At 39.6% G+C, this 26,861-nt stretch overlaps 1 protein-coding gene across 3 annotated transcripts in view; it reads right to left on the bottom strand.

The window, feature by feature from the left end:
* TRAPPC9 (trafficking protein particle complex subunit 9) overlaps nucleotides 1–26,861 on the bottom strand; it is a 279,315-nt gene that overhangs the window by 239,695 nt on the left and 12,759 nt on the right. For 2 of the 3 annotated variants that reach the window (XM_081012512.1, XM_081012513.1), the window contains exons 3-15: nucleotides 22,504–22,649; nucleotides 21,880–22,008; nucleotides 21,443–21,469; nucleotides 20,777–20,898; nucleotides 17,629–17,754; nucleotides 13,827–14,043; nucleotides 11,165–11,308; nucleotides 10,267–10,393; nucleotides 8,830–8,975; nucleotides 8,159–8,244; nucleotides 4,210–4,336; nucleotides 2,827–2,959; nucleotides 1,692–1,855 (exon numbers count right to left, since the gene is read on the bottom strand). In XM_081012512.1, coding sequence (XP_080868638.1) covers nucleotides 1,692–1,855; nucleotides 2,827–2,959; nucleotides 4,210–4,336; nucleotides 8,159–8,244; nucleotides 8,830–8,975; nucleotides 10,267–10,393; nucleotides 11,165–11,308; nucleotides 13,827–14,043; nucleotides 17,629–17,754; nucleotides 20,777–20,898; nucleotides 21,443–21,469; nucleotides 21,880–22,008; nucleotides 22,504–22,649 — 1,694 coding nt within the window. The remainder of the gene's footprint in view (nucleotides 1–1,691; nucleotides 1,856–2,826; nucleotides 2,960–4,209; nucleotides 4,337–8,158; nucleotides 8,245–8,829; nucleotides 8,976–10,266; nucleotides 10,394–11,164; nucleotides 11,309–13,826; nucleotides 14,044–17,628; nucleotides 17,755–20,776; nucleotides 20,899–21,442; nucleotides 21,470–21,879; nucleotides 22,009–22,503; nucleotides 22,650–26,861) is intronic. The other variant, XM_081012514.1, reaches the window with a different exon arrangement.

Raw genomic sequence — 26,861 nt, 5'->3', positions numbered from 1 at the left:
CCAAGGCACCTGCACAGAGCTTCTGCATATCCTGGCTTACTGAGCAAGGAACTAATCATGCAAACCAGGCCAATGTGATTTCCACAGGAAATTATGTATACTTTTGGTGGACTACATCCTCAGTTCACATGCCTCTTAATTTTTTGCATATCTTATAGAAGAATCATAATTTAGTAGCTATTCAAACATTCAAATGTGTATGTGCATCTCTGGTGATTTTTAAAATACTTCTCGGTGAAGCTTTCTTCCCTAGTAGTGTGTTAAAAGACTGCAGCTTAAAGAGAGCTTGTATGAAGTCAGTGAGGAATGCATAAACTCAATAAACTGTTTCTTGATCGAAATAGTCATGGAAAATAAAAATTAAAAAAAGAAGAAGAGAGAAATAGTCATGGAAACAGAGTTTAGAAGCTTTATAGTAGTGTGGTCATTTCTAAACAGTGCGGAATGCTTTTTTTTACCTTTTACTTTGGTTCAATGTCATAAAACACCTATCTTGCAAAATCTGCATTAGCTGCCTGTATATTATCAAGTTCAATTAAAGGTGTTAAGACTAACATAAAAATCCCTAAACATCTTGGGCCCTAGGGAGGTGACTTTTCCATTTTCCTCCTGCTAGACTTCTTTGTACGGTTGAGACATTGATAAATGCAATGGAATCATTATGAATTATATATGTTTTAACTGTATTATATTTATTGCTTTTGTTATTACCAATGTGCACTTTTATGAAAACCCCTTTGATGTCTGCTTGACAGAAAGCATCATATAATAATCTGCAAAATTTAATTAAATAAGGTTTTTGGGCTTACAGAAAATACTTCCCTTTTTAAATCCGATGCACATTAAACCCTGTATCAAAAAATAGTCAACAACTATTATTGTTTATCTTAGGCGGTTTTATTTTTCGATATTTATCAGTAATTAGAAGGACATCAGCATGAATAAAATCTGAAAATACTTTCAAAGATTGTTCCTTTCCAAAATCCTTGTTGGTACAAAACAAAAACTGAATCCAGCGAAACAATTTTAGGTTTATTCTTTGTTAAAGTATAAGGTGTTGCTCCTGCCACCAGAAAGAGCTGTGTATTATATAGATGCCCAAGATGCTCTGGGTATCAAGCAGCACACTTGGAGAGGTGGGGATTCTCACCTAAGTCTTGTGGAGGAAGCATATACAATACCATCCATCCAGTCACTTCATCAATCATAACCGCCTTTCTCAAAATATATGCTTATCACATAACTTATGAAGAGCCATCACCAGAATTTTATTGTTGCCAATTTCCTCCTCATCCCTTTCTTCCTTGTGTACTGTATGCAGGTATCTTTGATGAAGTTAGTTGGAGGTCTAGCAGCGCCCAGCCTGTCGCTTATTTCTTTAAATCCCAGCTTTCTTCCATCTTGTACATTCCTCTTCAATTAGGCTTTTGGCTGAATAACATTCTATGTCCTTTCAAATGTTTTTGCGGGAGGTGGGTTGTTATTCGTCTGTTTTGTATTTGTTCTTGTTTTTTATTACGGGCTTTGCATTTTGGTTTTGGTTTTTTAATGCTGGAAACTGCCCTGAAATCTTCAGCTGAAGGGTGGTATACAAATTTAATATAATAATGATAAGAAGCAGCAGCAGCAGCAGCCGCCAGTGGGCATGACTGTGCTGCACTCAGAAACCTTTAGGCATCAATTGCAAATACCTTTCGTGTTGATCATTTTTGATGTGACTTCCAGCTTCTCCAAAGGCTCTGTTCCAATATTTTCCAGCTTAATGGTGAGTTGCTGCGTCTCTCCATTGTAGAGCTGGACAGACACATTGGTGGCTATTTCATCTCCTGAGGAAGGCTGTAGCATGTGAGCAGACCTTCAAGAATGGCATGAAAATACCAGTGAAAAACACATGCAGCATTGATAAACATATGAAAATTACATTATCTACCTTTATGATTTTATTTATTATTATTTTTTGTCCTGCCCTTTCTCCAAAGAGCCTGGGGCAGTATACCTCTTCCCCCCCCCCCATCACATTTTATCCCCACAACAACCCTGTAAAGATATATTAGAGCTGAGGAGCAAGGTTATCCATTGCATATCTCAGCTGAGCTGAAATTTGAGCCCAGATCTTCCCAATCCTGGTCCGATACTGACCACTACACTATGCTGGAACAGCTTACTTACTCCTCTCCTTTCCGTGTGACATATAAAGATATTGACTGCATGTGCTACTGCACAGGTGATAATGGTCATTGTGGAGAATTCTACTTATGCCTTCCAAGAAGAATCTAAAGAAGAATTTAAGACTAGGAATTGGTGAGTTAATTCTCCTTGCAGTGCAAGCTATTGAAAGTTAACACTCAAGCCACTGTTGCCCTTGCTGGTTAAAATAGTAAACCTCAAGCTAATATCTTTCAGGATAAATTTCTGTCCTTACTTGCTGACCCCAACAGTACAGTGGTACCTCGGGTTAAGAACTTAATTCGTTCTGGAGGTCCGTTCTTAACCTGAAACTGTTCTTAACCTGAGGTACCACTTTAGCTAATGGGGCCTCCTGCTGCCGCCGCGCCACCACCGCCGCACGATTTCAGTTCTCATCCTGAAGCAAAGTTCTTAACCCGAGGTACTATTTCTGGGTTAGCGGAGTCTGTAACCTGAAGCATCTGTAACATGAAGCATCTGTAATCCAAGGTACCACTGTATAATAAAATGCTTGATGTTTTCACTAATACAAACACATAAATTTGAATGGGAACACAATATAATGTTATGTGGTTCTTTGGAGAGTGGATGATTCCCCTAGTTCCTAACGACTTGAAAATGATCATTCAGGTTTCTTACCTCGGTAATGAAGTACTAATTTGCAATCTAGGTAAAGCTGGAATGACTTCCACTGTGCAACCATTGGTCTTTATTCCTGGTAACTTATCCAAAAGACAATCACTGAAGACCCCAAAAACTGAAGTGTGATAACCTGCCATCAACAGAGACCACATCAGGAGTTTATTGTCAAGTCATGGGTGGAAACCCCACTGTAGTTGAAGATGTCAGAAACTTGATATATATGGAATATACTGAATAGTTTAGTGACCTTGGTACCAGTGACTCATTTGGGCCCTCCTTACTAGCTAATTATGATATAAGTAGTTAGCAATTATCTATGAAGAGCTATTTAGGAAATGTCCAGGAGCCAATAATCCTCAAAACATAACTAACATTGGTTAGGGGGTAGGGGTTGTCATGGGAATGGGATGGGGGCTAAGTGGCAAATACAGAGGCCAGTAAATTTTAATCCTGTTTAGTATTCACACTGTGAGCCAAAGTCTTAAGAATATGTATCCGTCCATTTCCTATTCATTTCATTCTTGCATGTTTTCACTCATAAATCAGTTACTTCCCATTTTTGCATTAAGCTATAATTTCTTTAAAAATAAGTATTTAAATTATTACATATTTTCCTTGAAAAAATGCACTCTTCTAAAAAAACACATATTTCTAAAAACCTTTCTTTTTCAAAACACACTGCAGCAGCGGGGGGGGGGGGGGGCTCACCAAAACATTTGCAAGTGCTAACAGTTATGGATAGCTAACTTCTGAATCACACTTTCGTGTGAGAAATGGGGATCGGGTCAGTTCATTTTGGGATTCACGAAAATCAAATTCCACAAATATCCCTACTAGAAACAAGAGAATTTTGCCAATTTGCCAAATTATGTTTTAAGCAAACTGTTTTAGGATTTTCTCCCATATACAGTAATCTACAATCCAAGAAACACCATTCGCCTCTGAGATGTTCAGCTGCAATAGAGAGGTTTTTTTTATACCAGACTCCTGACTCATTTACTGGAAAGCACATTAATTATAAGCAATTTAAAGATAAGCCTCTTGTTTTCTCATTTCTATGTACAGTTAGTAGGCAATTAGGTTAGCTCAATATTTTCTTTTTAGAATCGATTGATACAATCTAGACTTCGTTTATGAAATTTGTAGCCCACCCTTCCTCTCAAACGGCAGCAACTATATGCAGTTTTAACAATAGGGTAATAAGTAGACACATTGAGATAGACTGCTTCTATTTCCTGTATGGCTGGGCGGAATTAAAGTAAGCAAAAGGGATCACTCACTTCTAAACAAAAAATGGCAGGGGATTAGAACTGGCTGCCATTTAGAAAATCCACAACTTCTGAAGTATGAATGAAATATAAAAGCAACAACAGTTTTTACCATTGATAGTGATCTGGCCTGCCGACTGTGGGACACCAACAAGTGTTACTGGATAGAGGCCGGATTCTGCTGGTAAAGAGAGAGCTGCAGGGAGGGATTCAAACTCCACTCCACTTGTCAGAAGGCCCTGGAGGAGGTGGAAAGCATATACATAACAGACACACATAAGAAGTCTATTCAACTTGCATCAAAGAGAGTATAAATGCTGTCTGCTGGTGCTTATTTATACTGCTTTACTATTTATACTGCTTTACTGTTTTTGCCACTCTTCCAAGGAAGAAATAGTGGGATATAAATGATTTTAAATAAAACGTGTCTGCATTGAAAATGGGGCTTTAAATTAAGGAAGCCATTCATCTGATCCAATACATTATTGGAAACTGACGTTCACAAATATTAAACCAGCTTGCAAAGGTTTCTGGTGCTTAACTTTTAGCGCTGTGTTTACTGTAATGCTCAGACTGCTTATTATTATACAGTGGTACCTCGGGTTAAGAACTTAATTCGTTCTGGAGGTCCGTTCTTAACCTGAAACTGTTCTTAACCTGAAGCACCACTTTAGCTAGTGGTGCCTCCCTCTGCCGCTGCACTGCCACCACAAGATTTCTGTTCTCATCCTGAAGCAAAGTTCTTAACCCGAGGTACTGTTTCTGGGTTAGCGGAATCTGTAACCTGAAGCGTCTGTAACCCAAGGTACCACTGTATTTCATCTGCTGCATTTAATATTGCAATTTTATTATTTTATTGTACATTGTCTTAAGTACATTTGTAGAAACAGAACAAACTATATTGTGTGTGAAACATTTCTAATTTTGTGTCCCCTCCAACTCTATCAGAATCATTAAAGAATTGTAATTTGCAGTGAAAGGGTATATGATAGCCACTGGCTCTTAACATTACTGTCAGTTTTGCATTGAGATTATCAACTGTACACAGTAATTACATAGGCTTCATACTGTATATGCAATACCACAATGGTAAATCTAACTGCAATGGAGATTTCCTTGCAAAGCAACCCCGAAATAAGTAAGCATTACATAATATTATGTAAGTTAAATGTCTGACAACTGAAACAGCTAAGTTCCAGCTCCTAACCAGAAGAAAAAGCCAACATAATTGCCTTTCCTTTCTTCTTAGGACTTATTACCAGTGAATTGAAAAAGTCCCACTGGTCAGAATAATATACCACCATCTGCTGGAGCAAAGGACGTTTGGTTGGTTAGATTCACGAGCAAGTGGGTCAAAGAATCACTCTAATGTGATCTCAACTGACACAGCAGTTAGCTGAATTAACTGCAGAGAGTGTCTGCAGTTAATTCACAGTCTGCAGTTAATACACAGTATTATTCAGCTCAACAAATGACAACAGCCAATAGCCATTTCACTCAACATAGATTGCAGGCTATCTGGGTGCATTAACATGAATCAAAACTGTAGAACTCTGTTATCTACTTCCAAAGTGACAAAGTGCATTGAGGCAAATCCCTAACAGAGGACAGAGGCCTTCACTGTTGTGTGAAAGAGTTATGCAGGCTGAAGGCAGCAAACCTGAAACATGTTTTTGAACATTTACGGTGTGTCCCACAACGACCAAGGCTTTGCAATGAAGATTGGGGTTTTTTTTAAGTAACAAAATAACACACACACCCAAAAAGAGATATTGCGTATCACTAAAATCTTATTCAAACTCACAGCCAAAAGCATTTTAGAAAATGAGCTTTATCCTCCCCATAAGGCTATGAGAGAGGGACACTATGTTGTGGTATGTACTGGGTGCTACTTTTGCACTTAAAGATGATATATAGAAGTCTCTAATTTATATTTATCTTATTTTGAAATTTGGTGTGTTTAGTATCATTCTGCAAATCTCTGCAAGATTTCATAGCATACAAACCTCTGGTATATAAAATAGTTGGTGATTAATTTCAGCATTAACCATGTTTGATTGAAAACACCAATTTCGTAATGGAAAAAGTCCCACCCCCACTTCTGATATATTTTCCTTACAGTGATGAAATGACTGTACAGGGCTTGCTTCTTTAAAAAGATGTATTTGGGGTGGGGGGAAGAGGAATCAGAGATTTATAAAGTTATGAAGAATTCATTTTAAGCTCCCCCCCCCCTTCCCTGAAACACAAGCACTTGAGCACATCCAGTGAAGTTGATGGGCAGTACATTCAGGATAGACAAAGGGAAATGATTCTTGCAATCAATAATTAACATGTGAAATTGGTGGTCACAAGATGTGGTGATGGTAACTCAATTTGAAAGGGGTTACAGAAGCTAATGTAAGAGGAAAGTCTATCAACAGCCATTAACTATAGCTTTACTAAACCTCCCTGCAAAAAAGGCATGCAACTCTGTCCCCCAGCGTCTAGAACTCAGACAGGAAAAGACTGCTACCTTCAGGATCTGCTTGTGATTTCCCAGAAGTATATGGGTGGTCACTGCTGCAAACTAGATACTGAACTTACTAGATGAAATCTTGGCCTGATCCAGTTAGAAAAAAATTAAAAATCCCCCCTTTATTATTTAAGTATGATCATTCAAAAATAAGTTACTTCTTCTGCATAACAAATTGCTTGAAAATCCAAATAATTTATTGATAAAGCTTTGCCACCAAGCACTAGATTGTTAAGACATCACTTTCACTTCTGCAAATCATCTTCACATTAAGTTGATAAAGGTAGTTTGTTTGGGACTCTTCATATTTTATGAAATCAGGCAAGATGCTGTCAGGGAAGAGTTAGAAGTTTTCAGTTTATCAGAGGGAGAAAGCATTCCCCAAGGGGGGAAGGAGAGCAGTGAATCTAATAGAAGGGAGCAAGAGGAACAACAGGGAGGGACCGGCTGTTCACAGGAAAGGCAAGGGTTAAGTTCTAGCTCAGATTCGGAGGAGGGGAGATACAGGCCAGCTCTAGCCAGGAGGTTAGAAAAAAGAGCAGGAAAGCGAAGGGAAAGGCGCCTTCGCCATTTTGAGGGTGGCTGGTCACGGAGAAGCAGAGCTCAGAAGGTATCTGAAATAAGTGACTCTGAGGAATAATAGTTAAGAACCGTTTATAAGAATGTTTTGTTAATACGCAATAAAAAGTTTTATAAAAGAACAAGAAGCGTTTGTGTGGTGATCTGAAGAGGACAACGACCAGTCCTGACAGATGCACTATTAAAACACAGCTATTTCAGCTGAACAATGACTGCCCTTGTGTACATATCATCCAAACCCTTTAATTCCAGCCTTCACAAGTGTCTTGTCACACATTTCCAATGGTTCCGACTAGGGCTAGAACTCTTTCCTCAATTAGCATTATTGCTGTGTGGACAAAGACCCAGGGATGAGGAATGGGGCAAGATTTGACAGACTCCATATTCATCCAGCAGTGCCCTTAGGAAAAGAAACCAAGGAGTTTTAAAGAATGTAAAAGCAGAAAGTAACGAAGACCTGGGGCTAAATTTAGAGGGCACAGAGATGTCAAGTTGAAAGGTCAGAAGAAATTCGGCATAAAAAAAGTTACATGGACAATGAGGAACACAACTATTGCTGCTAGCGTGCCTCAAATCCTCAAGAACTCCAGTAGAAACATAACTTGGCTTAAAGGAGCAGTGTTACACTTGATCTCAAACCTCGTTTATAGAATGAACTATTCTATAAAGGAGGTTTGAGATTAAGTATAATGAAATACAAATAATAATAATAATAATAATAATAATAATATCCCTAGTCAGTAAAAGGCAATGGTTTTATCCTTGCTTGTATACGCTAGTATAAATGTTCAACAGCATAAAGCATATCAAACAGGCCTGGTACAGATATTAAGAGGGTGATCACACACCCTCATTGCACAGTCCTCTTCCCAACAATTTCAGCCATTTGTCCCATCTCATTTTAAACATGATGTTAACATCAATAAGGCTAATCAGGGTTTCAAGTCAACCAGGCTTTGAAACATACCATATTTTCTACACGGAGTTCAAAAGGCATTGGATTGTACACCATCAGCTGAACTTCACAAACATCTCCCTGGACCCACTGAAAATCTGTATTAAAAAAACAAAAACATAACAAGTTTCAGAGTTGCTGTTGTTGTTTTTCAAAAAGCTACATGCATACTTTGTTGCTGTTATCATATATTGCTACAGAGATATTGTAGATATCCCACACGCCGTCCATACAGGCTGCCTCTCGCACGGCGACCGTACAGGCTGCAGCTCTCGCGCGACATCCATATGGGTGTCTGTATGGGCTGCCGCTTGCACAGCGACAATAGGAAGTCTTGATCCCCACGTAACCCAATAAGGGTTGAAAGACTGAAAGGCATTCTTGCAATCATCTTCAATGATACTATAAAAATGTCAGCTGCTTGTATCCTTCTTTCGTAGTGGCAGCAGTGGATTAACACAACATGAGCTGCAAACAAAGGCAAGATGGATACAAGCAATCTGTGCCAAATTGTCTAGTCAGTTTTATAATCGAGAGGAGGAAATAGCGTATTGATCCAAAAACTGGCAATAACCACTTGATTCAATTTGCAGGATGAAAACCAGCAAGCAAACAGTGGTATATCAAATATTCAAGCAGGATGCATTTTAAAACGTAATGAATATAAGAAATCGTTTTCTTACCAATTTTTTTACTCCGCTCCTCCCCACGATTGTGAGCGATGATTGGAGAATATATAAAGGGACTCTTTGTTGACATGTTCTGACCCACCAAGCTTTTTATTTTCTGTGGCCGAAGGCTAACAGGGAGATTTAAAAGCTTGACAGATCTGTTAAATGAACAAAAAGGGTTGTTTTAATATAGCAAAGACACCTAAATTGAACATGCAGTCAGAATAGAAACAAGGCAGCATTAGAAATTCTAGTAAAATCAGCTTAGAGTAGTGTGGGGGACGACAAATTGCAAGAAGAATAAAGGATTATCAATTCCTTAAATAAGCATGGTTACTATAAGCTTGGTAACCTACACATATGGCAATGCATCTAGCTTGAATTCAGAACTTCAGTGTCTGAGGCTTAGTGAGCTCTGAAAGACTGTGTGCTCAGCGATAGTGCTTAGGATTATTTTCCATTCAATGTGTAGATGCTACATCCCATATGTAGCATAAAAAGCAAATTATATATCTTAAATTCTTACTGAAGGGTAAAATTATTTCACATTCTGTGGCCATAACACTGATGCCATGCCAATATTGACAATTAATTCTCTGGGAAGAGACTTCATTGACAAACATATCTCAGGCAAAGCCACTATACAGCACAAAATAAACAGGTATAATAGCAACAGTTCAATCCACCATGGAGCCATCTATGGCAGCATCAGCCAACACAACCATGAAAGTAGAGGAAAGGGTTAGACTAGTATGAAAGCAGACAACAACAAACAAAGATAAGTCAGAAATGATGATATGATGCTGAGACATCATAAGTATGCATATATTTGGGTAGTAAAGGTAAAGGTAAAGGGACCCCTGACCATTAGGTCCAGTCGTGGCCGACTCTGGGACTGCGGCGCTCATCTCGCTTTATTGGCCGAGGGAGCCGGCATACAGCTTCCGGGTCATGAGGCCAGCATGACTAAGCCGCTTCTGGTGAACCAGAGCAGCGCACGGAAATGCCGTTTACCTTACCACTGGAGCGGTACCTATTTATCTACTTGCACTTGGACATGCTTTCGAACTGCTAGGTTGGCAGGAGCAGGGACTGAGCAACGGGAGCTCACCCGGTCACGGGGATTCGAACCGCCGACCTTCTGATCGGCAAGTCCTAGGCTCTGTGGTTTAACCCACAGCGCCACCCACAAATCTCTGATATTCAGGGGCTAAGATGCAGTCTCAACTATGCAAGTTGAGTGTCCTCAACACAATGACTCCTTACACAACTGGCTGCTCCCTTCAAGAAATATTGTTATAAGTCAGAAACTGGACAGATGGTTACAAGGACAGAAACTGTCCCATTCTACTGCAGCTGACCCATGGATCACAAAGAACGTTTTGATGCCTACAGTGCAAAGCATGAAAACCAACAGGACCAAGCAATTCAATTGCAATTGATGGTTACCTTACAATAGGAAGTTTAGTGAATGGCACAGGGGGAAGCTTTAAACCATCTGGAAGCGTAATTAATTCCATCGTCCCAGGGCATTTTGAGGTGTAGTTTTCTAGACTTTGTGTTACATCTTTCTTTTCTGAAAAGAAAGCACAATTCTCCATTAAAGTTGTCTCAAAATGGTAATATTCAAAAGCACATAATTTATCCAGGATTACAGCTATTTTTATTTTATTTTGCTATGTATTGTGATATACTGCTTACTCTCTCCATTACTCTCTCTCTCTCTCTCTCTCTCTCTCTCTCTTAAAAAATTACAGTGGACTTCAGAACACCACTGATGCAATATTGGATATGATCCCGAACCAGTAGCAGTTAAAACACACACAAGCAAAATACTGAAGATTCCAAAAGCAGCAGTCAGTGGAACAATAAAAACATTTTTACAGACCTGGCAATATATGACAGGGCTTTCCAAAGGTGACATGTCGCAACTAAAAAGAGCCAGGCTTTGATGCCTGTCCACCTAACCTCTGTAGATTGCACTGTTTGGAGAAGGTCTTCCCCAGAAGATCTTAAAACACATATTCAGTTTCTTACAGGAGTAGGCCTGTCCTTGAGATAACTTGACAATGCATTGAAAGAGCAACTTCAGTCCAGAAAGAATGCCAGTTTACCTGTTTCAAACCTGCTGTAATTTGTCCATTTTTAGATTAAGAGGATTTTCAAAAGCTCTTTGTGACATAACTTGGTAGGGAAGGAAACAGGATGGGGAGTCTGCTGCTCAATCAACAGAAGTCAGGAATCCCACTCAGCCTGTCTAAAGGAGCCTCTCCTTTAGTGACATCTATATAAATTGGTTACAGAAAATATATTTGTAATTTTATTTTATTTTTTTTAAAAATCATACCCTGATCAGAAAGAAAATCCAGCATGGTTTGCAAGAGAAAAGACAAATGTCGGACAGAAAGCGCTGGGTTTCCCATTCTTCTTGAAGCATACACCAACTCGTGAAGCAAACGCATCTGCACGGCAGCCCAGCCACGGTGAGTTCCTTAAAAACAAAACCGGGAATGTTTACTGCAATAAATCTCGAAAGTGAGAAGCAATCAATACCATCACGAAATTCATTCGATGCTGAATTTTACAAGGCTACTAGCTCTAAGGCTCAGCATTATGCTAGACCTACTTCCCAAGACAACCGTCCCATGACATAAATTTTTAAAAGCCGCGCTGCAGACTAGGGTAGTTAATAAAGGATAACTTATTTACTGCCCTCTCAAAAAGACCTTCAGTGCCAAGATCCCATGCCTACACCATAACACTGCTCCTAGTGTAAGGCCCCTTCAGTTTTTATTGGGCCCCAAGGCCCCTGAAAATCTCAAAGCCTATGCACAAACCTTCACACTTTCACTATACCACTGAATAGTGCCTCTTCTGTTACGCAGTAAAATCTTACTGCCATCTGGAAAAATCAAATTAATATTTTCCATTTCATCAACTAAATTATACTGTAGCACTGAACACAAATCATCATAATCACTCAGATGTTTATTAATGTTCTTCAAATCCAAGATACATTTTCTCTCAAATCCTCTCATTACTGCATCATCCACACTTAAATTTAGGCACTCAGGCTAAACATAAATCACTTTTATCATTATCCTCCGAAAACTGGACTTAAAATTAATTACCTCACATTAGTTACATTCAAAAAAAGAAATTATGTAGAAATAAGTCCTGTCAAGGTTTGAATGCCATACTCACATATTTGAATAAAATATGAAATATGGAAGCTAATGTTCCTCAAATGTAAAGAGACTTGGGGTTGTGTTCAGCTAACTGTTACTCAGAGTATACCCACTGAAGTTAATAGCCATGACTACCTTAGGCCTATTAATTTTAGTTAGCCTACTCTGAGTAAATGTTAGCTGAATGCAACTCTTTCTATAATATACGTGTTTAAAAACTACCTGCAGCTTTCATGAAGCTATTAATATTAGCTGGTATGTAGTATGGTATATAATTTTATTATATGCATTTGCAACACTTTCAGAAACTACAGTGTGGATCATATCCTATTATAATTCAGGACTACAACTGAAGATTGACAGTGGCTGTATCCTTCCCACCACTTCACATGTGATTCTTCCTCAGGAGTACCTGCTTCTTTAGATTTTATGAGGAATTTAAAAATAACTATGCGGGTGGCACTGTGGGTTAAACCACAGAGCCTAGGACTTGCTGATCAGAAGATCGGTGGTTTGAATACCCGCGACGGGGTGAGTTCCCGTTGCTCGGTCCCTGCTCCTGCCAACCTAGCAATTCAAAAGCATGTCAAAGTGCAAGTAGATAAATAGGTACCACTCCGGCGGGAAGGTAAACGGCGTTTCCGTGCGCTGCTCTGGTTTGCCAGAAGTGCCTTAGTCATGTTGGCCACATGACCCGGAAGCTGTACGCTAGCTCCCTCGGCCAATAAAGCAAGATGAGCGCCGCAACCCCAGAGTCAGTTATGACTGGACCTAATGGTCAGGGGTCCCTTTACCTTTACCTTATGACAAATGTTCTCAATATAAACTGGTATTTTTAAAACAGTGTTTTAGAACTGGGGGGAGTTTCCCCTAAACACTAGGAATGCATAAATACTAGGATTCTGATTAATTGGTATACGGATTAAAGTACAGAATTGTGCCAGACAGGGAATACAGGGAATTCCTTGGCTGGCTTATGCAAACCAGCCTGGCCTAGCTAGGGCCATTAAGGGAACAAAGGTGGGCCACTGTGGAGAGGAATCCTTTAGCCTGGGAGGTGAGATGTTACCAAGGTGGTGGGGTGTGTGTTTGAGGGGGCAGGAAAAGGGAGGTTTGAAGCAAGGGTTTCTGGGCAGGAGGAGGAAGTACAGCTGAGATCCATCTTTGTGGGGAAGAGGGGAGGTTGTCTGCAATGCTTTGGATCATGCTGTAAGATCTAGACTCCCTCCATGCAAACCAAAGGTGTAAATGGGCGAATAAACCCTATTTCTTAAAGCACGGCAGTCTCCACCATTTCTTCTATTCTCCAAAGGGGCACAGACCCTGTGTGTGTGCCTGTAGCCCCATGCGCTCTGGCCATTGCTTGGCGGAGAGAGGGCATTTGTAACAATATACTTTCAGCCTGAACATATTCAAGAGCAGACCTTATAGTGAATCTTCCCCATCTCCACAAAAACATGTTTGCCCTCTCCCCTCTATAAAACATGAAGTAGCACCTCTGCCGGTATTTAACACAATACACATTTAAACAATAATAATAACCAAGGTTTCTGTGCAGCACAGGGCGATCACAGGTACCGAAAAGAAGAAGAAGAAAACCAGAACAATCTGCCTTACAGTTTGCATTTTATTGCCTGGCTTTGTCTCATGACTGTGTACGTGTAAATCTGTGGAGCTGACTACTTGGAATGTCTGCCTCCAATTCAAACTTCAGTCTTCTGACTTCTGTACATTTATTTGCTAAGCTTGATGCAAGCAAGACAATAAGGGTTTTGAGGGGGATTTTTTAAGGGCAGGGGTGTGTCTGAAAATAATCTGTACCTTTGCTAAAATCCTTAGGATCCAGAGATAGACTGTAACCAGGAAGGGTCTCCAGAAGCAGCTTATAGCAGGCTCTCCACCCTGGCTCTGTTATGCTAGGTGCCACACACTGCATTGCTGCCACACGCTTGAAGAAAGCAGATTTGCGGTGAAATCCAATGCGCTCATACAGCTCAGAAAGAATGCTGTAACGCTGAATTTTTTCTTCTTCAGAAAGCTGGGGGGGGGGGGAGAAAAAAAGGTTTACCCATTAAAAGGTTCTTCTGAAACCTGCTGACATATCATACATACAAGCAGGCAGACAGCTACACAGTTTTATAAAAAGGCAAGAAAAAAGAAATGGGCCCAAACCTAAAAGGTGTGCAAAGTGACATCCTAAAGGGAAAAGCAATGAAACGGCAGTTGGACAGTAATAAAGCATAAAATAATGACCAACTAGACTCTAGAGAAATGCATGCATCCCGGAGATAAATCACAGCTACTTATACTGCATTATAATCCAAAAGCAGCTTTCTTCTTTGATAGTGTGAGCAGCTGTAGTGCTAAATAATCTGAAACCTCCTGCTGCTAAGTATGCAGTTCTCCCTTACAGGAATGTATATATTTTGCTGGTTAGCCATGAAAGAGAATACAAAGAAATCCTTGACTACAGAACCAATGTATTCCACACACACCCATAGCCTGTATTTCCCAAAAATTGTTGTATATTGTTGGTTGATTTTGCTAGCTCTGTTCTATTACAAGTATTGGTTTTGATGGTCAACAGCTATGCCCAAAACAACCTGTTTTCAGCATGTGGTCATTGCATTTTTAACATGCTGGCCACTTCAGGTGACTCAAGTGCTGAGCTAGAAAGGCAGGATGCACTAAGGAAATAATAAATGCAAACAATTCATCTGAAGTCGATATAAAGCACTGCAACACACTGCCCTGAAAATCTCAACAACAGCAACAAAAGATTGGCTGCATTCTAACAGACTCCCAGGAAAACAGAAAACTATCATAGTACAACGGATAAAATTATGTTTTGGGTTCCTAAAGACTTGATATTAACACTTGTAGAAATATTTAAGATAATTTTAATCCAACATGTGCATATAAAATTTTCTATAATAGCTAAGGTATCATAGATGCAGTTTTGCAGTTTTATAGTAGTGTAAAGAAGGCTTTCTATAACCCCACATTTGAAGACTCAAACAGTGCCATTTCAGATAAAACCAGTTCAAGTGAGAATCCAGTGAAAAGGGATTTAGCCTGGAGAAGCTAGAGCACAAATATGCACAATTGAAATGTGCATTGTCAGGAAGAAACGTAACTATTGTGCCATTATTGAAATAACTTAATAGTGCTACTCCACTGTATGATTTCCTATAAGGTACATTAGAACTATTTGATCCATTCCAGAAATGACTGAACTATTTGACTAGTTCCATAATCCTAAATTGCTTTAGAACTGGCTTGCTCATACAGCAGCCCCCACATCACATGACAACCTGCTTATAAAGCTGACAGGAGTTTCAAAAGCAGTTAGTGAGCAGTTCTAGTTACAGGCAGGTAGCTGTGTTGGTCTGCTGTAGTCGAAACAAAATTAAAAAATTCCTTCCAGTAGCACCTTAGAGACCAACTAAGTTTGTTATTGGTATGAGCTTTCATGTGCATGCACACTTCTTCAGGTAGTTAGTGAGCAGCACAGAGTTCAAGTGAGTGGAGGGAAAAGATCGCAAAACATTTCACTTGGCTAGCACAAGCACCTTATCTGATGCTAGCCAACTCTTTGAATCCAGGACTATATGGTACTCTGAGAACTGAGTTTTTAATGTTGATGGTGAGTACTAGCCAACAGTTGCTTTAAAAAACAACAACTCCTATACAGAAGTAACATAATATGTTTTAGCTCCTAAGCAAAGGCAGCAATATCATAAGCATGCAAAAGAAAGTGATCCCAATCACATATTCCCAGGAAATTCAGGAGGAAAAGCCAGGTGGCATTTCAATTCTCTACATACGTAAGAGTTCTAACTTCATAAATTGTTCAGCAAATAGTCTAACTGGGTACCCAACTTGGGCAATGAGCAACAAGAATCTTGAAGGCATCAAATACCACAAACCCACAATACAAATTCTGTTTGTTATATCAAATCCCATCAGGGCTCATTATTTCTGTTTTTTGACTGGAATATTTTAAGACAGAAATAAACCTGCAAGAGAAAACGCCTTTGCTTGGCTAACTCAAGAGGCTGTTAAGCAATAAGACTTTATATCGGCACTATTCCAGCCACAGCAATAACCAATTCCTACAGTGTTACACTGCTGACCCCTAGTGAAAAATATACAACATAAGCATAACGAAAGCCTGCCGCAGCCGCTGTTGACATTTCCCCCAACCCTCTAGAGAAATATTTTGTCTGAAGAAAATAAAATGAGAGCAGTACAACACCTTAAATGACAAATGCTCAGAAAGGAAAGGTGAGTGGTGTGATGTTCCACTCAAAATTTCTCTAAAGACAATAGCCTAGGGATAACTATTATAGAATCAGAGTTGGAAGGGACCCTGAGGATCATCTAGTCCAACCCCCTACAATGCAAGAATATGCAGCTGTCCCTTACCAGCATCAAACCTGCAACCTTGGCATTGTCAGAACCATGAGCTATCCACCTCAACACTTGGTTGATCACATTCATATTCAATAGACACCATAAACTGATATTACAAAATATTTGGAAATATTCACTGCTTTGTCTTCTCTATAACCATTTCCCCCAAATTCAGTCACTTCTGCTGCAAGTCCTCCATTTCGGCTACCTTAAAGAACAATATTACACCCACCCCATCAAAACAAAGCACTTGGCTTCTGCGCATTCACAACTCCACTCATTTCTGGAATGGGTCCAACAGTTGTAATGTACCTTATAGGAAACCATACAGTGGAGTAGCACTATTAAGGTATTTCAATAATGGCACAATAGTTAAGTTTCTTCCCTAATGCTCTGACAATGCACATTTCAATTATGCATAATTATGCTCAAGCTTCTCCAGACTAAATCCCTTTTCACTGGATTCTCAGTTGAACTGGTTTTATCTGAAATGGCACTGAGTCTTCAAATGTAGGGTTATAGAAATTATCAAACAATGGCTCAATTTAAATTATCGTTGCTGGCTTCATAAAGCTTGATTTATCAAGCAGGGAACAATTCGTCAAGGCCAAGCCCTCCTCTCCTCAAGCACCACTTCAGTCCTTTGCGCCTGGCTTGTATTAAGCAAGTGTTACCAATACATACGAACTGGGAAATTTCAGGAAACAAGGCAAGATTATCCTTGCTTGATAAATGACATTAAGCATTTCCCCGCTTATCATCCTTGCTTGTTAACCGACAATAAGCCGGAATTCCCAGTTTGGATGTAACTGGAACTCTGGCTTCATACGAGCCAGAAACAAATTCACCTAATGAGTTCTGTCAACAGGAACCCTAGGCAAGGACTTGCATTTGCACAGTGGGGCTTTCTCCCCTGCTCTTCTGCCATGCATGCCCTGCCCTCCAAAAACAACAGGCTCCAGAGAGGGGGTCAGTAGACACCCCAGAAAAACACAAGGGGTGCGGGGAGAGGAGAATCATCCTATCTGGCAAGTTGAAATGACAGAATAGTCAACGTAACGTGACAAATTCCTATCATAGCACTAAAGTGGCAGCTGAAGGTTGGAGAGGAGCAAGGGAGAGTGTTCAGCACTGATGCTAATCAGAAAAAAAAGTTCAAAAAACCAAGTCAATCCATTCTTAGTTGAAAGATGAAGAGTGTACTCACCTGACGGAGATTAATATAAACAGCATTCTGAAGAAATTCAGAAGCTTCCATGCTCCTTTTCTGTATTGCCAACACTCTCACAGCCTTCACACAGGCTTCCAACTCAATTACACCAGCATTCTTGTACTATAAAACAACATATAGAGGATCGAAATATTATTAAGTGATGTACCAAAAATATTTGGCAGACAGGAGGCTGCCTGATACCAAGTCAGACCATTGGTCCATCCAGCTCTCCAGGGTTTCATACAGGAAACTGAACCAAGAAACACCTGCATTCAAAGCAAATCATTTGGGAAAGGGGCTAATTATCCCTATATGCTGAGAATTCACTACAGTCTGCAGGAGAGCTTCTCCTTCAAATTCCAGACATATCAGAAACCTGCTCCACAGTATCTTGGAGCAGGGCTTTCACCATGGCTGCCTCAGTTCTGTGGCACAGCAGTCCCTCTGAAATACAACAGGTGCCTACTTTCTGGAAAACAACAACAAACTAAAGACATTTTTGTTTCAAAAGCTTTCCCAGCTGGATGAATACCCAGGGGGGTCCATTTTGTGTTATTTCTGTGCCGTTTTTAACTTAGTTGGTTTTATTACATTTTGTACATTGCCTTGAGATAATCTACGTACAAGGCGAAAGTAAAAAGAAAATGCTACTACAAATGTGGCTGGAGCCTCTGGAGAGAGAAAAGTAATATTTCCAAAGTATCTGAACCAAGTTCACATATTTAGCAAGAGTTGCAGAGTGTGGGGCCAAAACTGCAATGCAATGATCTGCATTTCCTTCAGAGGCCTTTTCAGTTAAAATAAAACACAGTGACTGCATTCAGAAACAAGGCTATGGCTTTATTGTTACATAAATGAGCTTTGATCTCTCACCTCCTTCATTCTTCAGCACAGTATCAAGAAAAAGAAGTTTTTACTTCTATTTTCAGTTATGTCCAAACCATAAAATATGGATAGTTTAATTAAGGTTTGCTGCAGCAAGGGTGAATTGGATCCAGCAGTAACCAACCCCCTGGAGGGCACTTTGAGAGATGAACAGGGCCACCCACCTATCTCTCACCTGACTTCATATGATGTCAGGAATTTAAAGTCCCAAGTACAGCTGCAAAGGAACAGTACTTCTTTGCAGCCACAGTTCTTCCTTTGCATCTGTGGCTTAAATTCAAGCTGTGGCTGCAAAGGAAAATCCTTCCTTGAACTTTCCAAGGCCTGACCTCATACGAAAAAGATTGCATGGTTTCCCCCAAAACCACCTAGGGAGTCAACCTCCAAGGCTTGGTGGACCTAATTAGGCTCATAGGCAGAAGGCTCCCCACCAATGACTTACTGGAACAAGCCAGGATCATAAACCACTTTAAAGTTGGCTTATTTTGCTAAACCGTAGCTAAGGCTATTCCCACTTTGTCCACTCCAGATTTAACTAACCATAGTTAGTTAAAGCAGAAGTGAAAGTTTTCTCCATCCTGGAAAAGTGAAAGGGATCTGACAAATCATGGGCCAGCAAACTAAGGTCCGTAGGCCAGATCAGGCCCCATTGCCTTCTGGATCCAGCCCATGGACGGTCCGGGATTCACTGCATGGCTTGCCAGTGCACACGTTCTTTCCCTCTCCCTCCCTCTCCCTCAGGCAGTGCCGGCGCCTCCTCCCTCCCTCCTCCTGGCTTCTCCCCGCCCTGCCTAGAGGAGGAAGGGGGCTGGGCTTTATTGGTGCCAGCAGCAGCAGCGCTCAAGCAGCTGCCATTTTATTGTCTACAGGGTGTTCAGCTAAAGGAGACAATAGAATTTTCTATTGAAGAAAGGAAGGGACTGAACGCAAGTTTTTGTTCCTGAATAATAATAATCCCTGCAGACTTACTAAGCTTCTGAATTAGAACGTTTCAGCAGCGGAACAAGAGAAAACTGGACTACAATTTGGAAAGAACAATGGGGGGAGTTTTATTACAGATCTGAAGTTAAGTGTTCTAAAAATGTTTATGAAAGGGAAAAAAAAAAAAAACAAAAAGAAAAGAAAAAACCAGCAAGGAGTTGGGGGAAATAGGTGATTTATGGATTGTAAGAATCCCAGGCGGATAACATGGTTTGGTGGTCAGGGGGAAATTAAACCGGGGACAGGGGGGGAGAACTATAATCCAAAGGCTTGTTAATTTCTTTTTTTTGAATTAGCTATGTCTTATCTATTATACTCTTTATTTCTTATTTCTGATACTTTTATTATGTGGGGAGTTTTTATTATTAAAAAAAGGGAAATTGTGGAATGAAAATGGGGTGGGCCTTGGGAAAGAAAGTTTTTGTGTTTTATTAAGGGTATTGACGTGGAGTGCAGAAATTTTAAATTCGAATAATGGTTTAACAAATTAAGTTTTTAATTAGAATTGAGACCTTGTGGAGCCAACAATATGAAAAAGGAATATGGTAGGGGTGGGGGAAGGGGGGAGTCCCAGAAAGCGGATATATGAAAATAAGGATATATGAAAATATGTAAATTCTTGCTTTCTGTATTTTCTTTTTTTTTTGAAAATCTTAATAAATATTATTTAAAAAAAAAAAAAAAGCAGCTGCCATTTTAAGCAGCCCCTCTCCGGAGCCTTTTGTGCGCGCCACTCATCGTCCCTCCGCCGCTGCCACCAGCCCCTGCAGCTCACAAGACACAGGTAAGCAGCCAATGGGGCTCGTGGTGCTCTGGCATCATTTTTTTCTCTCCAAAAAATAGTCCGGCCCCCCACAAGGTCTGAGGGACAGTGGACCAGCCCCCTGCTGAAAAGGTTTGCTGACCCCTGAAATAAATTTTCACGCAATGATAAACCATAATTTCATTGCTATATCTGAAAGTAGTGGAAACTCTCTAAGAATATCAATGTAAGCATGAGTTCACCTTTGCTTGGTGCATAAGCCTAGCATTCTACTTTAAAAACCACAATTTAAACTATAAAAAGCCATTTTCTAGGAAACCTCGGCAGCCACATATATAGGTGCTAGTTTATAGAGTTAGCAGCTCGAGAGCATCAACACTATCTTGTATGCCCATCAGAAGTACTGTACACTCTTACAGGAAATAATGTGCCCACTACCAGAGGTGCCGCTCAAAATGAAGCTGACTGCCTTTATTTCACACATCAAAATCTCTCATAATGTAGCAACATCACCTTGCTGTAGTAAGAAATGGCCTCTTTGTATTTATCTATGATGTCTTCAGGGCTAAGGCAGTTCTTGGCCCGTCCTATTTCAGTACTGGTATCTGCATTAATGCCATTTGACGTGAGGGCTCCTGCATTGGAGGAAAGCAGGAAATTTCAAATTAACAATGGCTGCCAGTTAATGACACCTGGGTAAGAGCAAAGCAGACCAAAAAATGTTTCAGAAAAGCCTTTCAAGACAAATTAACTCTACCAATACTAGGTTTTAGCAATGAACAAACCTTTTAAAAATTTTAGAATGTAAATAAAAATCAGCTTGCTGATTCACTGTCACAGAATTAAATTTCTTTCTTTTTTTAATTGCACAAAAAGTTTAAAATTATCTCTTATTTTGATAACATAAGCATACATAAAATAATCTCTGGCAAAACTGACAAACTAGTGCTGTATTATTTTGTCTACATAATAAAGAAAAAAGGAAATGCCACTTAATGGTATGCAACATTTTAAATGAATTTGCCTGTTCTCCAAAGGAAAATTTAAAAAATGATTTAAAGATTATATGAAGTAGAAACTACTATTTAAAAAAAAGAACTCTAGGAACAACATATAGGAACTAGAAAACAATTAACACAAATATATATATTGACACAGCAGATTAATAAGACAGTATACCTGGATCAATAAGAACTTCTTGTGCCCCTAAAGGAAAATCAAAGCGACAACATTAACCTTCTTTATTTCCAAAAAAAACCCAAGCTATTAAATATATTTGAAAACATGCCAAACAGCTACAGAATTCTGAGAAAACCCCATTACTGACATTGAAACAAACAGCTGCCAAGTGGTTTTGATAAACTTTGTTATCACATACTTCCCTACAGCCTGACAGATGACTCTACACAAGCTACCAAGTTAGACCCTTGGGTCATTTAGCTTAGCATTGTCTGTTTACATCAGGAGTGGTCAACCTACCAATGGCAGTGGACAACAACTCCCATCATGCCATGATGGTTGTTGATGTCTAGGGGAAATACCAGAGCCTGCCAAATACTTAATTGCCAAACATACTAGGGAGAAAATCCTCCAAGAAAAGCAAGTATATTGCTTACCTGGTCTGTGCCTGTTGCCTGCCTCTGCAGAAAGTGAACTTCCTTGTGCTCTTCTTGCACCAACTTTACCACCTGTGCCTCCAGGATAATGATAGATAACTGAGGCGGAACATAATCCTTCAAGAGCAGCTACAGATTAAAAACAGTATTTTAAGTGGCAGCAATCTCTCAAGCCTACTCATGTGATTTCAATTGTATAAGAAATATAGGCAGGTACTGAGGCTGGCCCAGGCCAATAGAAACCCAGATGGGTGGGGTATAAATAATAAAATTTCTTGTGGTGGTGGTTATCTCAAAGCACTGCCAAAGCAGCCTTAAAATCCACCATTCCTTTCATAGGCAGGGTGTGTGAAATCCCTTGCTGTGCACTACTGTACCCAGCCCTGTGGATCACAATTTGTTACGGATTTATTATGGATGTTAAGGTCACTTCTGTTTCATTACCAAGACTTAAAACATGAATTAATTTCTATCTAAGCTGTAGCAGGTAAAGGCAGAAAGTGGATATAAATCGTGTATCCACTGATCTCAATGGATCTGCTCCAAATATAATTTAATCAGATTGCAACCTGGGTCAAGAAAGCTTTCTAAAAACAGTTATGTTTTGTTACTCATTTTGCCCACCTCCAAGCCACAAAAAGTCATTCACAGAACGGAGAAGTTCCACTGCCATGTGGTAGTGTACGAGGGAATCTTGCAACATCCCAGCTTGCAGACATAGGTCACCGACATGCTTCCGCATACGACCCTGGCATCGCTTCTTATAATGTCTAGAACACAGAATATACAGAGATCGATTAGCTTCGTTGACCTCAGTATACCAGAAGGCATTAGATTTATTTGCTTTAACATTTCTCTATCAATTTATGCATCATGTACAGGTATATTTTTTTTCGCAACAATATTTATGTCTTTAGCCACCCTGTGCTCCCTGACTTCTGGATACAACCGTGAGATATAGAAGCTGATGAAATAAATAGCCATTTCTGCTCACCAATGAGCAGACAGACCTGTTTCAGCCATCAATGAAAAAGGCTAAATAAAAACAAAGATAGCAACTATAATAATAATAAAATAAATCACATTTGGAAGCAAAACCACATTCTGTATATGCAACACTAGCAATAGTTGTATCAGTGGAAGCTATCTTGAGTGTTGGCAACCATCACCCAAAGAACGTACATGCCTCTCCTTATCCTCTGACCTCTTCACTTTCCTCTGTGTCTGTCCCATTCTTTTTTTATGCCACTAGCTGACCTGACATCACGGAAGTGCTTGACTAGCGAAGGTATTCTGCTAGGGTGAGGCAGCTGAGCACTGCTTAAGCAAATTCAAAGAGGCATTCAGATAGAATTTCCAAGATCAATGAAGAACTTTCGCTAAATTAAAACTGCACATCTATGGTAGAGATTCCACAAAAGCCACCCATGGGCTCCTGCACTACAACCTCCCAGTGTGGTTTAATAGTTATGGAATCTTTCGACAGAGACAGATGACACTAGCTGCTTAATTATTTTTTACTTTAGTGAAACGGAATAGTTTATGATTTGTGGTACTATCAGGTTATAAACTGAGCAAAGCAAAAGCAGAACTTTTAATGCATTAACTTAGCTCCACAGCTTGAGAGGAACTGCAAGACTATATTACATGTGAAGAACGTGGAATTTCAGAATGGCAAGATATTTGAAACTCAATCTCTCTGAAGATTTAAAAGTATTAATAGATATCAGCAAGGAAGTAATTTCATTAAAAGCAATTCTCTCAATGAAGAGCCGAAACCAATGTAAGTCCCTACCCCCCACCCCCGAAAAAGCAGACACTTTGGGAGCATGGCAGGGGCGAGACCAGACAGTGGAGATGTAGGCTGGATCATAAAACCATTCAGCAAGCAGAGTAAAATACTATTTTAAAGACTTGTTTTTCCTCTGCCAGGCATAGGCAGAGCTGCAGCAGTAGTCCAGCTGCTCAATGGAGTTTGGATCAGGTATAACTTTATGCCAATTTAACATATACCAGCTTGCTTTATGACAGTTTTTGTGCACAGGATTGTTCCCATAGCCAATAAAGTGGGATTTCTTCAACAAATCCTCTACAGAATATTTAGAAACTAATGCATACAGAACAGTAATGAAACTATGCAATTTTTTACTTCAAGACCCATTAAGTTTTGTGCATACAAAAACAGTTTTTCTAGAACTCAAGTCCAATTTCAGTAGAAGAATTTCGGCTAATTAAAAGATTGTTTCATATGCCCTGCATGCCCTGTTTGAAAAGATGTATGCTTGTGTTTTAAGACAAAACATTAGTAAATACAGCATAAAGAAAAGTAATAGCTAAACTGTATACATTTTAGGAGATATGAAGAAGTAATAAAAAAACAAACTTCTAAAAATGTGTTTCAGTGCATTTAGGAAAAACAGTGCTGTTAAAACATTCAATAAAATTTTATCGCCGTATGTTGCTGCCTGCACCCTAAATAACCACATTTTAACATTCAGCTATTATAAGGAGGAAAGTTGATGCCCCTGCAATATTTGTAATACTGAATTCCCATAGGTGCAATAAAAACAGAAAATAGCCAGTAGCATTTGATAATCATCATCATCATCATCATCATCTATACTTTTTTCATTTTATTTTTTGTAGTGACTCCAGTTCTGTGGAAGTCTTGTCATGGAAGACCACTCTAAACTCCTTCACCCTCCAGAAGCTGCTTTGCTCTTTACAAAATGGTCTGAGCACCATTTCATTTATAAGCATGTAATTTATAGGCAGGAGCAACCTACCGCCTTTCCAATGTGAGCAGCAACCTTCTCTGTCCTGGCATTCTTCCCAACCCACTTCAGCTATCTACTCCCATGTCCACGACACACAGACAGAGCATCTCCTGCTTTTATCTCTATGGAAGGGCCCTTTGCCTTGGCCTTGGACCACATGGATACAAGTCAGCAGGGAGAGTCAACGTTACCAGCTCTTCAGCACTTACTGAATACAAAATATGCCCCTTGTGAAAATTTATTGTTAAGCAGGGATGTAGAATCATCATTGAAAACAATAACAACAGCAACCGCTTGCTATTATTGCTCATGTTTATGGATGAATGACCAAAGTTAGTTAGAACAGTGCTCTAGGTGACCTCTGGGTGACTGGAAGAGGAAGCCTTTGACACCTCCGCAAATGCAAGGAAGGAGTCCTGGCAATTAAATGCACCCAGGGGCAAAGAGTTAACAACATATAACCCATGTAGGGAAACCACACTTTGGATATGAAACTTTTAATCAGAAAACAATGCAGACAAGAATGCATCCTTCTTTTTCCCCTTGTTAGCTAAGGATGTGGAACAGAGTCTCATGGAAGAATTTTGCCATGATGTTAGCAATTGAAAACTGACTGACAAGACTTTCACTATTTATAGCCTGGCTTTCAACACGTTCAAGAAAGATTTTATACAATATTAATTCTGCATTGCGAAACATGCGATCTAGCTCTGGCCACCAGCTTATTATACAGTTCGGTGTTGCACAGGTATGACTTATATATCTAACAAAACCTGCCATAGTGCAAGGCAGTTATCTTTAGCCTTTATAGGCATAGGACCCACCATTAGCCACAACCTGCAACACATAATTAATTTTTTAAAATATATCTGCCCATGCTCCTATGGCTTGTGTAGCAGAGCAAGAAGCCAAACGTTATGCTATTCTGAAAGGTGCCTATTTGAGCTCTTAGTGGGCTCTTCCTTATGAAGCAGAAAAGAAGGTTGATCCTTTGCATGGATTAGCTTTAGGGCAGGGATAGGATACATCCAAACAACTTCCGGTTCAAATCTCCAACATCTCCAGTTAACAGTAGATCAGGCAGAAGGGCTGTGAAATATCCTTGGAGCTCTATTGCCAGAGAGTAGACAATACAATGATTTGACTAAGTATGAAGTTTCATGAGTGTTCCTTAACATTGTTTCTTCTGCCCCTCTTTCTTTTTTCTCTCCTCAGACCCTTACAGAAACATCAAAAAAGAAAATAAAAAAGTGGTAGTGAACTACTACAATTTACTCTAGGTCAGACTACAACTGAACTGGAAGTCTATTCCCACATTTGAAGAAGGTGCAAACTGAACGACCCAGATATTTTTAATGCGATCAGTCTGCAAGTGATTGTCAGGGAGAAAATATCACCCTCTGCTATCCACTTGCATTTTGATGTGCTTCAGTGCCATAAATGTCAAAAAGGAAAGCTTTTTTAAAAAAAAATAGTTTATACTCATATATTCACAAGACTCCACTCACTGTACCCTTGGTTATGCCCACTGAGTGGGTTCTGCATCCATCAGCCTATTCAGTGAGCAATTTAAAAGTAGCTGCAATCAAATGAAGTTGTGTACACTGGAAAATTTATGAATGCACCCCAATTAAAATACACTAAATACATCAGACAGCTGCCACTGTACTTTTGGATTTACAATTATCAGTTTCGTTCACTCCTAAATGACAACACAAGTCATTATAGATTATCATCTCTTTAAAATTTCTCAAGCAAAAGAAAATCATGCAAAATGAATGAATATTTTCATGTTAAATGTTACAAGAACTATTTCAACGACAACAAAAATCAAGTTAAGGTGGCATGCTTGGCTACAGTTGTTGATAGCATTTGAAAGCCAGAAACAAGTTCCATGGCTGAGGACCTATTCAGTCTTGAAACTGAATATGCAAGAGCATTATAACAGCTGTAGAGTTTTAGATGGTGAAAAATCCTAAATCAAACTAAACACAAACCCTGCAAGCTCTGGGTGTCTGGAGCTACCAAAAAAAAATAAAAAAAATTAAACAGTACTCCTTGCTCCCTCCCCACCCCCAACTCAAGAAGGCAACTTAGACAAATCTCAGCACTTTAAAAAAAGCCTTGCCCAAAATGCCAAAAAGATAAACTCCAGCAAGAGTCCAGGCAGCAACAGTCAATTGCTGTGTTAAATAAAGACACAAA

Source organism: Podarcis pityusensis, assembly GCF_964106645.2.
Source record: "Podarcis pityusensis genome assembly, chromosome: 7".
NCBI lineage: Eukaryota > Metazoa > Chordata > Lepidosauria > Squamata > Lacertidae > Podarcis > Podarcis pityusensis.
Note: the sequence above shows the minus strand (reverse complement) of the source record. Positions and strands in the feature narration are given on the sequence as shown.